At 38.1% G+C, this 16,945-nt stretch overlaps 1 protein-coding gene across 3 annotated transcripts in view; it reads right to left on the reverse strand.

Annotated features, from left to right (window-relative positions):
• LOC145684343 (phospholipid scramblase 2-like) overlaps positions 1–16,945 on the reverse strand; it is a 50,875-nt gene that overhangs the window by 24,104 nt on the left and 9,826 nt on the right. For 2 of the 3 annotated variants that reach the window (XM_081756551.1, XM_081756552.1), the window contains exons 3-4: positions 10,548–10,736; positions 5,435–5,527 (exon numbers count right to left, since the gene is read on the reverse strand). In XM_081756551.1, coding sequence (XP_081612677.1) covers positions 5,435–5,527; positions 10,548–10,736 — 282 coding nt within the window. The remainder of the gene's footprint in view (positions 1–5,434; positions 5,528–10,547; positions 10,737–16,945) is intronic. The other variant, XM_081756553.1, reaches the window with a different exon arrangement.

Below are 16,945 nucleotides of genomic sequence, written 5' to 3' on the forward strand. Positions count from 1 at the left end.
AATCGTTATATAAACGAGATTGCCTCTGTTCCTGTTGTTCTCTTTGATGTTTTATAACACGAGAGGAAGGTGGATTATTGTAACACTTTTTCGCCATGGAACTGTCTGCATTCTACAATTTCAAATGAGTGGGGTCGGCGCGCGAACGCATACGCATGCGCAGTAAATACTATATGTCCAATGACGGGTGAGGTTGAAATAAACCTAAATCTGTTAAATATTACATATATTGCGTTTATTATCACAAAATACAGGATAAAATTAGGATATTTTCATTTGAAATTATTATTTTAGTAGTATATTGCGGTAGGATATTAGTGCAGTGAGACGAACAACTGATCACTGATCAACGATCAACTGGAGTCAGGTGGATTTGTTTACATCCACTTTTTTCTAAGGCTGGAAAGAGATTAGATCAGTGACGGGTCTAGAAGGTCAAAGAAAAAAATCAAAACTGTTGTTGGGAAAATATTGTGATGGTATCTGTAATTATATATTGGCCCTGAAAGGGGAACACTGATCAAACAGGTCCCCCAATTCGCTCATGATGCTTGAGTGAACAATGAAAATCTGTGCTCCCGCAACTCAGATCAAACTTGGAATCTCACGCTTAAAGAACACTTAACGAGTGTGAGTTCAATGATCTAAAATGGACTCTCGGCTCAGATAGCGTGATCCTCATTGAAGATGACGAGCTCGAAGCTCAAGCGAGTGAGCGAGTTTAAGATTGCGCGTCACTAGTCTCATCATAGTCAGTGCTGATTAGCTAGACCAAAGTTTGGGCCTCATTGGTCCCTTAAACCAGAGTGGTGCCCTAGATCGGTGGGCGTGTGAACCAACCGGGGGAAGAAAGGTCTCTAAATTGTATTGCCACGTGTACATATTGCATTATGAAAGAGAGGACAATTATTGTAGAATGTTGTGTTCTGTAGCTATTGAAAACAAAAGTGAAGACTTCTTGATATGCACATTGACTCTTTGTGAAAGGAAATTAAAAAATCAACAATACAAGATGTGTTCAAAAAGAAACCGCACTTTTGAAATAGTGTACCAACGGGCAGAGGGAATACATTTTGGCTACTGGCAGGTTTAGACAATAAATTGCCATTTGCCTCGTTTCGCTATAACTGTTAATCGCCGAGTTAAGGACGCTGAAGTGAAACATGCATAAGCTGTTCGTTCGATTAATGTTACGGGATAATGAAAGAGCTTGAAGTAGAACATGCATGTGTGAAATTTTACTATGAACTTTGAAAAATAGTTACAGATTCACTTCAATTGCTTTTCCATTCCTTCAGGATCTCCTCGTATAAACAAAGCATGTATGAGTCGGCCGAAGATCAAGATGATGATGATGTGTTTTTGGTTGGAAAGTCACTGTCCACTATGAATTTTTATCACGTGTTCAGATGGTAAACAAACAGTTGTACCAGGACATTTTAGAGCAGTTGAGAGATGTGGTGCGCAGGAAGAGGCCTGAATTGTGAGAAAACCAAACTTAGATGGTGCATAATTAGGGGAACGAGTTTTTCGCATTAACAATTTGAAAATTTCGCGTTTCGTTTTTCATATTTCGCGTTTTGTCGTATTTTCCAAATAAAGGTTCGCATTTTGTAGCTCTTGTGGAAAAGAATTCCCTGACATTTTTACAATTATTCCTTTTATTGATAGATCACTATAAAAATAAAACATTAATTACCTAAAAACATTAACTACCTACTGAATATTTTACTTGAGAATGTCAATTTCATTTATAGAAAATTATGTTTTTTTTTAAAAAAAATCAAACAGAGGAAAGTCAGTAACTAAACTTACTATGAGTAGGAAAGTTTTGCTGTCTTCTAAAAACACATAGGCACAAGTTACATTTAAGCATTAAATATAAGCATGTTACGTGTTTCAGCATTTTCCTACTTCACTGTTGTACGTTTGTCACTTATCATCAGTCTATACTTGGAAAAAATCTTTCACAATTCGCATTGCTTATTGGAAGCCACACATATATAAGTACATTTACAATAAACTTCAAACAATCATCACTTCGGAACTCCCCATCCAGGTGCGATGGTGATAGCTAACAGGCAACATGTTACCTATAGTCGTGTCCTAATCACCCAAAATGCACAGTTCACGCCACGTTCTACCATTCTGTCAGTGTAAAACTACCGTTTTTAAAGTACTGAAAACGTATTTTTAAAATTTCGCGTTATATCGCGTATTGTTAGAGATTTCGCACAAAACTGCCAATTTCGCGTTTTATCGCGCAACGGAAACCAATGAAAATACGCATAGAATATCATAAAACGTCAAGAAACTGAAAATTACTTAATTCTGACGCATTTCGTTTTATCGCACATTGCACAAAACTCGTGACTCTATGCATAATGCTAATGGGCCTACTCGGGCTTTGCTCTTCATCGGGTCAGACTCTGGTTGTACCCCATCCACTTTATTCTTCAGACATAGCCCAGAAGACTTTTTCCTGTAACGTCTTTTGTAAACCATAGAGGAGTTTGAAGACAATGCTATAAGAGATCTGTGCACCATCCCAATAAGTGCGTTCCTGGAAGCTTTCCAAAAAATGAAAGAAAAGCTGGGAACGTTGTGTTGCCAGCAGAGGGGGCTATTTTGAGTGGGACAGTGCTTAAAAATGTTATGAAATGAGCAATACAGATTTTATTGCAAAAGTACGGTCTTTTTTTTGGAATAGAGCTCATAAATAAGGGTGAAGAGATTTCACAAGAGTGCAATATCTTGCCTTACAATCATTTGCTTAGATTGTGGTCACATACATCAATCAAGTACGATTAAATAATAATTGATTTGTTTCATAGAAACACCTGAACTTTGCTACAGAGTTTGGGGAGACAGCGAGATAATAGCGTCACATCTAATTGAAAATGCTGTCTGGGCGGAATTGTAAATGACGCTGAATTGATTTATGAGGGTAATACAATGATAAGAGAATGTGGTAATAACGAGAGGTTTTTGGTTTGATACCGGTTGAGAGAATGTGGAGGTATGCTATTGGGAATTATCCCTGGACACTTTTACTACAGAGGTTGCATAATTTAATATAATATATTAGACTCCCATCAGAAGGAGAGATGCGGAGGAGCTATAAGGATGAAATATGTACTAGCTCCTTTAGGTTAGGTTTATAATTTTTAACATTGTAACTTTTAATCAGTAGTTGGTATTGAAGCAATCCTTTACGTTAAAAACTAACATTTTATTGGTATAAGTTAATGGAGTTTGTGCACATTTCATCGTTGCAAGCTATATACAAAAACTGGCACATATTTTAAGTTTTATTTCCGTAGATTAATCGAAACAACTTGAGAAATGGATTAACTGTGTTAGGTTAAGTGAGTAAACAATTGATAATGACTGGCGAACTACAGGACAAATCGCCAAACTGAGGAAAGCTGGAATTGTCTGTGAAATGCCAGATATTGGTTAAAAAAAGATTCCCAGTGATTATTGGAACCTGGGCCGGATTTAGGGGAAGGTGCACCGGACCACGTTCACCCCCCCCTCCGTTCTGAATATACACTATCTAAAGTGAGAAACCGGCAGTGGAAATAGCAATACTTTCCTAAAATTTCATGTCATGTTTCCGTTTCGGGCTTAAAAGAAGGCGGTTTTGCTAAACACAATAGTTTAAGTCAGTTCCTCATACAGATGCCTAAAGACATTTTAAAAAAATTAAATTTGATTCAAATGTACTGATAGTTATTGGTGCACCCTCCTCAGAAAATCGTAGATCCGCTCCTGATTGGAACCTTTCTGCTTGTGCAAAGATTAGTGAATCAGTAAGACAGATACACAGACCGTCCTACGTCAATGCAAAATGAGCTAAATCCTTTCAAATTGCTTCTTCTATTGTTCTGAATGGATGCAAAATGAGCAGAAGCTTTTAAAATTGCCTCTCATGTTGTAGTAGGAGGGTGCAAAATGAGCTGAAGCCACTTAAATTGACTTTCTTGTTGTCCAAAGTGAGTACAAAATAAGGCGAAGTCTTTAAAATTGTCTCACCTATCGTCTGAAGTGTATTAAAATGAGCTGAAGACGTTTATATTGTCTCTCCTGTTGTTCTAGATGTATACAAAATAAATTGGGGTCATTTTAAATTGTCTTTCCCGTCGTTCTAGGTGGGTGCAAATGAGTTAAAACTTTTTAAATTGTCTTTTGTTGTTCTAGATGGGTACAAAATGAGCTGAAATCTTTTGAATTGCCTCTTCTGTCGTCCTAGGTGGATGCAATATAAGCGGAATTGTTTTACATTGCCTCTCTTACCATTCTAAGTGGGTGTAAAATGAGCTCAAGCTTTTAAAACCACCTTTCATGTTGTCCTAGGTGGAAGTAAAATGAGCTGAAGTATTCTAAGTTATATATCCTATCGTCCTAGGTGGGTGAAAAAGAGGCGAAGCCTTGTAAATAAATTGCCTCTCTCATTGTTGCAGGTGGTGAAAATCAGCTGTAGCCTTTTAAATTGACTTTACTTCACAACTTATTCAGTGACGCTTGTTCTTTTGTTTCAATAGCATGACTGAATTATGATGGATTTGGGTGTTATAAGTGAAAATTATTATTTCAAATTGTATAACCAAATAGAGTTCATTTAGCGAGAACAAAGCGGAAGAACATTTGGATTTTCTGTAGAGAATTGATGAGAATTTTGTATTAATTGCAATCGAGTGCAAAATAAATAGAAAGATGTAATTGTATTTGTAAAAGGTTCTCTTATTTATATCCTTTAGTTAAGGTTCGAATTCGACTAGCAGGTGAATCGAAGTAAGTAGTTTAACGTTCATCTAGTGTCTACAGAACATACATTTATTTTCATACGTTAACTAAAGTTTTAGTGGAATCCAAACTATATGAGTTTTTTTCTTAATTAAATTATATCACCGGTATGACGAAAAACATGATAATCAGATCAAGAGACTGTTACGTCCATTCTACACCCTTACATCTTCCAATGCAGTGTCTGAGAATCATCCAACCTGACTAGTGATTCAGGATCTAGTTTAATGAGTTGTTTGCCATTAACCCTTTTATCTAGTTTGTAAAATGTATTATGTTTTGACAACACTGTTTATGTAAGTCATAATTTTTAACAGATTTCCTCGAACGTTCCATCACGTATTTTGCAATTCGCCTCGACATGTAGATTCAGGCCAGCCTATGCGATTATCGTTCTTTTCCCAAGGCAACTCAGATTTTAAGAGCTTTACATAAGTCAGGGAGAACTGTAAAAAAAAGTTGAGGCAACGTTTGAGGAAATATATTGAGGATGGTATCAGATACGAGCAGTGTTGCTGAAATAATAACACGTTACAGTTTCTCTAACCTATAAATAGTTTTGTGGACAAATACAACTCTTGCTAAAGGTTTCTCTAATCCTTCTTATTGTAGGACAAAAGCTTACCTCCAAACGAAAGCAGCAACTGCCAAATTGAAAACTCTTCCACTGAAAACAACGGGTTAATTTCTACCACGGATTCCACTGAAGGAGACTCCTCTAGAAAGTAAAATTTTTGAGCAAGTTAGAACTGTCGCAAGTACAACTCACAAGATACACCAGTTCAGCCAATATACCCAATTCGAGCCTTGGAAAAAAAAGTATCGGCAAATAAAGTGGGCGATCTTTCATGCCGATCTAGTTTTTGACTAAGTTTCACTTGCGTTGTTGTGTATCTCTAATGCTAACGCCAATTTCAGGCACAAGAAAATGGCAACACATTCTCAAGTTCATTCGCAGAACAAATGCATTGTAATGCGGACATAGAACCTAAGTTAAAACTCACACCCACGGCAATAATTCAACTTGTGGAAATGACGTAAGTTCAACTTACTTCCGCGGAAGTAAGTTCAACTTATTGAAAGGATCTAAATTCAACGAACTTCAGTGGTAGTAAGTTCAGCTTACTGAAAGAACATAAGTTCAATTGATACTTGCTGCAGTATGCCCAACCTTTTGCAAGGACTTAAACTCAACTGTCACCCACGGTGAAAAGTTCAACTAGCATCCACATAAACAAGTTTACCTTGCTGAAAGAGCATACATTCAAATGACGCTCATAGCAATAAGTTCGACTGATGTTCGCGATAGTAAATCCAACTTATTGAAATTATATGAATTCCACTGACGCCTGTGGAAGTATAAGTTCAACTTACTGAAAGGATCTAAGATGAAATGACATCAATAGCAATAAGTTGAAGTTACAGAAAGGATGTAAATCCAACATACACCCATGATCATAATTTGAAAAGGAACTATAAAGTTGACCAAGAAAGTTCTCTCTCTTTTTCACCCACCACTTCGAATATCAGTATGTCACCTAAGACGTACCTAGAAGATAGAAAAGAGTCCCCATCAGCATCAACGATCTGCAAACGTTCTGGAAGGCCATGGATTCCATCGCGGTAGAACTTGGTGGTCCTTGAAGCTAGAAAAGTATGAAGTGCATTTTGCACCTCTACTAGAAAGTTTGAACGGGCGTCCTGTAATGGGCACAAGAAATGGAACAGGTGATAATAGAACGGTACAATGTCCGGGGAGTATGGCGGATGCAATATTGTTTACCATCCAATGCATAGAATCATGTCCTGGGTCATCTTAACCACGTGGTGCTTAGCGTTGTCTTGTTACACGAGGACCCCTTTGTGATTAAAAAGTGCTGTCTCCAGTATTTTGAGTTTTTCTTGAACACGACTCAACTGCTTACAGTACAGTTGCATTGATGCTCTGACCAGCTGGTAGCAGTTTCCGATGCACGATGCTGCGAGCATTCTACCAAACATACAGGAGGACCTTCTTCTGGTGCAGTACTGGTTTCGACTGTTTTGGAACCGGTTCATGGGATGCTAACCAATGATGGCACCGTGGAGCTTCGTACAGTTCCCACTTCTTATCACACGTCAATACTCTGTCCAGAAATGGCTCCTTCTTCAAACGAGACAACAAAGGAACACAGGTGTCTGCTCATATTGCCTTATGGTCTGGTGTCAAATCATGTGGGACCCATCGACCCAACTTGTAGTGCTTTCGAAGTTGATGGGGGTGTTGCCGAATGGTTTCTCCACTCACTCTGAATTCTGCTTGCAGTTCCTCACATGTCTGGTTACTATTAGCCTCAATTGCTGCCTGAAGGTCATCATTTTGTACACGTATTGATCTTCTGGCACGTGGTGCGATTACGAGTGTTTCATCACTGTCCTTAAACTTGTTAAACCACCGCTGCACTGTCCGCGTTGTCACGACCCCTTCACCAAAGGCCTGGAATATCTTCCGTTCCACTGCAGCGGGGTTTGACCCCAGTTTAAACTCGTACAACATATACGCCCTTATGACGCTCTGTGGAGGTCCTATGTTCACTCTGTCCTTACGCAAGTTCATGGTGTAAGTGAACTGCAACAAGCAGCTAGTATGTTGGATACAGCAACAACTGACCTTCGCCTTATCGTCATTCGCATTCAACTTGCGGTGTGAGGGAGCTCCTCCGTGGCTAAGCGGTTAGGGTACGCGCCCTTGGCGTGGGAGACCCGGGTTCGATTCCCGGCGGGAGCTCATGTGGTTCGGATTCCACGTTAATCAGTAGGTCCACGTCTCATATAGCCTCGCTGCTGAAAGGGACGCTAAACTAAAAAAATCAATCAATCAATTGCGGTGTGAGGGCCAATTGAACACAGACCTGCACAAAAAGTAACAGTACTTTCTTGGTTACCTTTATATCTTCAATTCATGGTCTACCTTGAATTTGAAAAAAGAAAGTAGATTCAACTCGTGCTCAATCTTAAGTTGAAAAGGAATTAAAATCAGATCACACTCAAACACGTAATTGTTTTTTCTTTAAGTACTAAGTTTAGCACATGCTGAGCATAACTTGAAAAAAAAGAAAAGATCCATTGTTTAGATCACGCCTTAAGTCAAATATCAGTAGGGACTTGAGATAGTTACCGAGTGAAATAGCTCACGTGGTAGAGCGTTGGCTTCGCATTCGGGAGGTCTTGGGTTCGAATCCCACTGCCGACCATGCTGACTGAGGGTTTTCAGGGTTTCCCTCAGTCCTACCAGGCAAAATGCCAGGATGGTACCTACTAAACAGGCCCTGACGGATACCTTCCCAAATCCTTTTCATTGTTGTTGTTGTTGTTAGATATTCATGTAGAATGGCCTGTGAGTTGTATCTGGTGATTGTTAAGTAAATAAAAAATAAATAAATAAATAAATAAAGTCACGTTCTGATTAGCAATTTACGCTCACGATCAACCTTGTGATTTGGAAAGGATGAAAAATCATCTCATGCTCAAATTTTGTATTAAAAACGGACTAAAATCAACTTAGGCTCAAATTCATAATTTGGAGAGTAGTACCTCAGTTTAAGTCACTCTGAGAGAAGAAGAAAGAATAGAACAATAGCTTTTGATTTGTTAATACATAAATTATTCAATATAAAAATGTAACATTAATTATTCCAAGTTACTCTGCCCTACTCTATATCTTATCTTTGGACACATTTTATGTAAACACAAATTAATCTAATATAAATAAAAATAAAGAGTTTGATTGTGTGTTTGTCTGTCTGTGTGCGTCCTGGGGACCAGACGAGTGGAGCGAGAGTTACCAAAATTTGGTCACGGGTACCTTGGTCCAAACTCCAGTTCAAGACGAAGCGTTTCTTTTTTTTAAATTTCGAATAAGTGATGATCTTATTACAAAATAGATAAATTGTTTGACCGTTTTTCGTGTTATGTTTACATTTTATTTATATATTAATTTAGATTTAAGGAAATATATTTTGAGAAGAAACTTGCGCAGAACGCCATAATGCGTTGTTGCCAAATTTGTACGTTTAATTCCTGGATTCTAGAGTTGCGGTTCGAGAAGCGGAACTTAGCTGTGAATTGCGGTAAGGGTCAAAAACTAATTTGTCCAGTAAGTATCCAAGCAGAATTCCACGATTACTTCCTTTATTATCTGGCACCAGTAAACACTCGACACTACCTGGCAACGCCGCACTATTGAAACAGTGTTTAGAATAGCACAGAGAACACCTAGCAATCCACCTTAAACGTCACTACAGGAAATCAACAATTGTTAGCCAAGATTTACTATCTATTTGCTGTTAAAAAGAAACAATCAATAAATCTAATATTATGGTAATAAACCTTGGCGAGCAACTCTCTTCACTTTCAGACCAAAAGAGCTTTACTTAATTCCATGTTTTGTTTATTTAATTATTCAGTTCCGTGCAATTTAGCTCTTTTGGTTTACATTTTATTCATTTTTGGTCAATGAATTGTTCTTTGCTCGCAAAGTCATGCTTAGTAATGACTCTTGGTAATGCCACTTTACATGATTCTACAGGATGTTCTTAGACTATGCTCAGGAGAACAGTTGAGCTTGAAATTTCTTTCAAGCTTGTGTTTTTGGTAAATTTCCTGTTTTAGGCAGGAGAGTTCTTGGTCATATCCTCGTAGAGGTGAGGACATGTGTACTGGAAATTATCAGGACGAAGAGGGCAAGCTGCTTTGGTGATTTGCAATATTCCATGGTGACTTTGAAACACACATGGAAATATCATCCGACCAGGCCCGTATCTACGGGCGGTTTAGGGTGGGCCGCCCCCCCTAAAATTTTCTCGGTAGGCTTGCAAATGAACTATAATAGGTAGATGAACTATAATATGGTTGGTTCGGGCCTCCTTAACTTCCACCGAGCCCCTCTACATTTTTGGGCTGCTACGTTTCTATCGGACGACACATGAATCGAGAACAAAATCATTGAACACACAATCTTCGAGGTTCTGTAGTGATTAGTTTTGGAGCAGTACACATCTCATTGGAGAGTGCTATTCTTGAATTTGGACTTCTCCTTACTGGGTAAGATAAAATCTTAGTTGCTTTTTCCTTCTGCTTCACCACCTCTAAGTTGCTGCCTGTTATTTGGAAATTTGTTGAATTTCATTTATCAAATTTTGTCTTAAAATTCCTAACCTTCTAACTGACTGTTATTTTGTCTTTGTATGCTAGGTATCAGATCTAGTAGTGGAGTCGCCCCACGTTCTTGCTGTTACTTTATTTTTTTATTCATCTCAAGTGAAGTTGGAACGGAACATGGTGGAAGGGTCGGATTGTTCATTTTCTTTCTAAACAATGAAATTCAAATGTATAAATAAAAAATAACCCTTATGAGGATTCCAGCTTACGTTAGAACTAGAAGAAAACCTATAACTTTAGGATCACAAATACGACTAGGCCTGTGTAATATTTCGACCGATTGATCGATATTTGAAACATCAAAATCGAAATTTTCAGACCGTTAAATCGATATTTTTGATATTCGATATATTGGTATACAAATTCGATATATTGATACTCCTCGATAATGTTGGATATTTCGATATATTGATATGTTTTGATATATCAAGTTTCAATATTTTTGCGATATCGATTTTCAATATCCAAATTCGGATATCACACAGCCCTGTCTGCCACTTATTAGTTGAGTTAACAATTTTCTTGTGAGAGATACTTACCGCTTTCGTCTGATTTTAAGTCCGGGAGAACTGCAATTGATTTCCTAAAATATTTGTCCATCTTCTCATCAGGTGATAATCCCTTGTCCTTCAAAAATTTGAGGTCTTTCTCCGACTTGGGTTTATCCTTTGTAGTTCCTCTTCTCGTGTTCGGTTGGTCTTCTGGTGGTGGCAAAACTTTTGCACCAGCTTCATGTAAAGTGCCCAAAATTCAAACATATATTTTGGAAAAATAATTTTGGCTGTTGTAAAATAAGGAAGCGACAATCAAGCTATTTGTTTAAGGAAGTATTAATAAATAAAACAGGCAACGTAGGCATCACACTACAGTTATAGGAAGTTTTCCTATAAGGAGATAATAAAGTAAGGATTTTCATAAGAAGGTCTGAGCTAAGCTCTGCGCTAACACTAAGAAACGTCTGGATCCCGGAAGAGAATGATGCTAATTGGATACAGGGAGTTAACTCAAGAAGTTGGAATTAATATCTAAGAATGGACTGTGAACGTTACTAGATTCATCAATGCTGAATTAGTCAGTGAGTATTATATCTATTTCCAATGTTAGATAGACATAATGGCTAAGTCAGTGGTGCCCACCCCCTTATGTCCATGACGCACCCCCAATTGTCTATCCATAGGTGTTCTTCCATGAAAAAATGTTTTCGATTACTTTTTACAGCCCCTCAAACATATTTATATAGATTTTTAACTCCCCCAATATTTCAATGGCGCAGTTTGCCCCCCGTTGTAAGCACTCCTGGCTAAGTTTTGTGTCATTACAATTTAGTAGATTTTTGTAATTAAGGTCATATCGAGTCTTGATTGCTTGTGGTGTGATGTCAAATATATTCAAAGAAATTGGTTTCTATTATTTCATTTCTTATCCTAAGGAATTCATTAAATACATCCTTATGTTGTCATACAGGGTTTGTCCGCGGTACTAGGACTGATTTCCCCCCACCAAAACGTGATGAAGAAGAGGGTGTTACTGCGCTGGTTGGGTAGCGTGGGGTCTTAGCTACCAGCGCACAATTCGCCAGTCGTCTCCAAGCCTTCACGGAGTGTAGATCGAGTTTAAGGTGTACCCCTTTCAAGGTGCCTTGTCGTCTCCATAATGAATCTCCGGTTCACATAGTTTGTCTGGTCAGTCTGTGAATATTGCATTCTATGTGGAAGAACTTGAAATAATCAGAAAACGAGTCGCTCGCGTTAGTCCAGAAATCGCTGGATCATGGAAGCTTCTCCACGACAATGCGCAGAGCCACACCGCCTTTGCTGTCATGGACTTCCTGACTGAACATGGCATCACACAGCTTCCCCAGCCACCCTACAGCCCAGATGTCGCTCCTGCAGACTTGTCTTCCGCGACTGAAAATGTTCATGGAAGAATGGCACCACCCACGGCTCGTTCCAGGCCCTTCAAAAGGCCCTAACAAGGGAACTGAAGAACATTCCAGTTTCTGCGTTCCAGGGAGCTTTCAGTAATTGGCATAGTCGCTGCAAACGCTGTGTTGATGCGGAATGGGTATATTTTGAGAGCTATTAAGTCGATGTGTCAAAATTGTGAACATTTTTCTTAAAAGTCAGTTCTACTACTTTCCGGACAAATTTCTGATGAGTTACGCTCTGCCCTTAGGGTAAAAAGATTCTAAGATATTAAGTCATTTCAGTTTGAAATGTGTAGTGCACGTTAATATTAACGCACTGACCTGTGAAAGCATGAGGTATGTAACGTAATGCGAGGTGAGTACCTCAAGACAAGCGCATTTGTGGACCAAATTGAAGATTCCTAACTGTAGTCTAATTCATGGTGAAAGTATCATTAAAAAAAAAAAAAAAAAAAAACATTGGCTGGAAAGTAGCAGGGTATAGATACTGAAAAACTGACTTCGCCTAGGAATTTCTATTTAAAATCTAGTCTTAAGATGATGCTTCATATGACTCCTGTTTCCATTTAAGAGTTTTAAAAATTGATTAAACAAGTATTTCTACCTGTGAAATGGCCAACAGACTCATATTATCCCATTACAAAGTTTTCCCGCGCCCACCTAAGTTTTATGCAGAGCGAAGTCACATTTTTACCACATTTACTTCAATCAGAATGGTTGTGACTTTTAATGTTGACTGGGAAATGCTTAGATTACAAGCTATAATAGCAAATGTTGTTAAGTGTTGTAATCTAGATATGTACCCTTTCCACCATGTAGGCTATGTACCTTTAATAACTAAGCAATCTTGTGTTTATAAATATAATAGGTACAATCAGAAACAATATTAAGTATAGGTTGAAGGTACAAGAAATGATAGCTTGTGCCGACGTGTAAAGTATAAAACAAGACACGCCTGGTGCCACACAAAATAACTAAAGTTTTACTACTTTTGAGTGAACCAAAATATAATGTGCAAACCTAGAGTATTACGATGTATCACTGAATAGAATCACTGGTAAGTTCAAACGGATCATTCAAATAAAATTCCATTTTAAAATTTAAGGTGGTTATTTAATAATCTTATTGTGGTGGAAAAGTTCAAAATATTACAAACTCCTTCCAACTTGGTACATTAATGAATATTTCAACAGTGTAATAGAGTTCTTTGTATCCACTTTTTAAAATTTACCATTCAACTGAAGACACTGGATACTCAATTACAGCAACTTGCATGAGAACAAGCGTGCCCCACAAAAAAAATAGGAAATTTGGATTTTCTACAATAAGAGCGATTGTATGTGCAATAATGTGTGTTATGTGCAGTTATATAGTTTTGTGCTGTTCCATTGTGTGTATTACGTATGTAACCCACACATTGTTCATTGTTTCTTTTCAGGATGGCTCAACTAACGAATTTCCAACGCGAGGTGATAGTCCTTTTCAAGCAAGAGCATCCGACGTGGGGACTGAAGAAATGCAGGGATATTTTGCCATAGTTCTTCAGTGCAATGAATAAAAATCAGTTTTCCGATGTTGTGTCAGTACTAAAGAGGGAAGGGTCACCTGCTGCAAAAGTTAGTAAGCGAGGCTCTGGCATGACTTGTCAAATCGCGAAGCTAACAGAACGGAAAGTGTTGGAGCTTGCTGTGACAACGTTACACTTCAAACTATCCAGAATGCCACCGGAAATTGGTTACAACGTCTGCGCCGCTGTGTGGAAGCCAAAGGGAATCATTTTGAGCACATGCATTGATTATGAACATTCAAGTGACAGTATCAGTAAAATATAAATGAAATGTGTGTCCACATCATATTACAGAATCTACAATAAATTTCCTGCTTTTTTGTGGGGCATCCTGTAGTTTAGCTTACCAAAATATCCTTTAGTCCACAGAAGTTACATTAAATTGATTGAATTATACAATATATTCCGACGGAAAGTTCCCCTTAACCTCCAACACCGAAATTCCACCAACACATCGACGTAAATCCAAATGTTATTAATTTCGACGTATTAACAAGTTTTTAATAAAAAAAATAGCGTCACCACATTACAGATCATAGCACACAAAATAAGTTAGTAATATTAATCACTAATAAGACCATTAACTTTCCAAAAAAGATAAACACATTTCATACTGGCCACTTAGCCCATGGCTATTCACAAGCGTTCGCCACGCGTTTTTATTACTCATGCGTACCCTTACAGTTAGAATTCGCTGACTATCTATTTAAATGTTGATGGCTAATCACAAACGCGAAAGCAATAAAAACGCGGAGAAAACGTCAGCTAGAGCGTATTTGGTGCGTTTCCGAACAATAGACCACCTGCTGTTCAAAGGAAGAAAAAGAGGAAAGAGGTGTTTGCAGGCAAGGGGATTTTTTTTTATCAAGAAACAGCTGCTTTGACGATGCTTTGTGCAGAGTACTGGAATTCTGCTATTATAGACCTGGACTTGGCAAAAAAGACCTAAAAAATTCTGACTTGCTCACAGTATGATTTATAACTCTGGCAAAAGTAAAGTTACCAAATAGCCACCTTGGTGGCGCTCACTCCAGGGGATAACGCTTCCAAAGCGCATTCTCAAAGAGCCACAGACTAAAACTGCAAACAGAAGCAAAGCATCATTTTGGTATATTACAGGAACATCCGTTTCGTACACCAATTAGCATATCTATGGCTCCCAAATCAGCTGTCTCCATGAACGTAAGTTTATAGTTACTTAAAGCCCCGCTATTACTTCAGGGCGCTAGTAATAACTTTTATCCTTTTTCTTTTTATACAGAGAAGATCTAATTTTCTCTCAACATGTTACAAGCTCCAACCTATACTTAATATGGGCATTGTATTTAGAGCGTATGAACGTTCTGTCGTCCCTTCGTACGACCTTCGTTTCTTTCTTTTTCTCCGTTTTAATTCATTCTGGTTATTGATATTTGACAAGTAATATTTATTATTTAGAAAGCCATTTACAATCTGTAATATTGATTAACACATTTAACACTTTGCTCTTCAACTGCGGTTATATTCTTAACTTTATAACATAACATACCTAACACAAATAGATTTCCAATATCTTTTCCAGAGTCCCTTCCAATACAGTAAAGTTACAATATTTGAAGAAAACCAATGACCGTAACAACCATCAATATATTAAAGATTCCTTAACTGTAGCCTTATTTTAATTCGGGACTCAAAGGGTTAATGTGAGATTGTGTTTAAGTAAATTGTATAAAAACACAGTGAATATATTCATTTTAAAGAAGATTGGTTTTCTCATTATGAGGTAGGTGCAGGTAAATACGCCATGTTAAGAGTGTTTGATCTTTTTACGCCCTTAATTTTCATGAAACATAAAGAACAACACATGTGTGTTGCAAAGTAGCCTTTTAAGCGTGTAACAAAAATGTAGCAATGATGCAAGTCACTTTTGTTTTGTGCCCAAGGTAAAACAAAAAAGTGTTACAAACTGGCATATTTACCAACACGTGGAGGTAATTACGTCAAGTGAAGGATACTACTAGAAACACGTAATAAATCTTGCAACTGCTTACATCGACTGTATTTATACGAACTCGAATATTACTACACAAGATGGCTGAAGCAAAATATAGAATAACCACATTGCAAGATGAAGATAAAAAGATAAAATGTGAAAACTGTAATCTCTCAAGTTGAAATGAATTTTCAAACTGAAAAGTTTCAGTCCATAAGAAGATAAACAAACCGTGTCACTGTACTGTGACTTAAAAGCACTATACCGATATTACAGGAACATGTGGGACAAATGAAAACATCTTTGTCTTCTGCAGTCAGTCCTGCACAAGCCCTGGCGCATTTCGCCGCATCATGCTTGGTATTGATTTAATAGCCTTCGAATCACAAATACTGAAGTTACACTTTCAAAATAAAGTGTTCGTAGACGGACACGAGATAAAGTGTACATTGCTATAGTAAACAATCGGCAATGTTCTGAGGTACTACGGTACTAATAACGGATTCTTACCTCTATTGAAATAATAATATCCCTCCACGGAACCTTTCCGAAGCAAACAACACTGCACGGCGTGGCAGCCTCAGCACTGTCTCGCAGAGTATTTGTCAAATCGGACTTGTGGAAGACCGTGGAACATATTGGAGGCGTATTTTTTTTAGCGGATTTCGTGGGAAACGTCCCAGCACTGAACACTTGGCGTATTTAGCTGCACTGGCATATATATCTGCAGTTACCTTATATTTACCATGTCAATCAAGAACTACTTTATCTATCACCATCAATTTTCGCCAGGATGTGGAGGGTCGAAAGTTATGAATTGGCTTTGTGGGTGGAGATGATATTAAATCTAGAAGTGATAGAAATCAAGCATTTCCCGTCTGAAACTCGATCACTATCAGTTCAGTAGCAAGAAAGCTTCCGGCCAGTTGGCGCATGCTTGGCTTTTGGTTTTCTACACTTGCCCTTTCAACTCTTGCTTTCATACAATCTGCCTTTTATTGTACCTGCAAGCGATACTTTAGACCCTTCGCAGAGCGTCATAGTATCACTGGTCGTTCATTGGCTATTCACTTAGCACCAGCGTAAAACGCTTGTGTCAATTTTGAATAGAACACTGAATGCAAGATTGCCCCCATGTAACTTCGTTACTGGCATCCAGCTTGCGGTGTTCTTCCACGCTTTCCAATCAAGCCGGATACAAACTTGCCGACTTCCAATGCAAGCTTACAGCAAGCGATTTGCAAGTTGTCTCTGCTACTAGGGTATAAAGCACGACAAGAAAAATGAAGTGAAATCTTTCATTTTTACATCCCACGTTTATGCCGGCTAGGCTAAAAGAGACGGTGATGATGAGAAATGAATGAAATGATGGGATGAAGAAAGTAGGAGGAAACGGAAGAACGCGGAGAAAAACCATGAAAACGGTGTTTGTCCAACACAAAGTTCATTTCGAGCGAGTTGGAATCGAACC

This window comes from Thermobia domestica, chromosome 4 (genome assembly GCF_964235325.1).
Source record: "Thermobia domestica chromosome 4, izTheDome1.hap1.1, whole genome shotgun sequence".
Classification (NCBI taxonomy): domain Eukaryota; kingdom Metazoa; phylum Arthropoda; class Insecta; order Zygentoma; family Lepismatidae; genus Thermobia; species Thermobia domestica.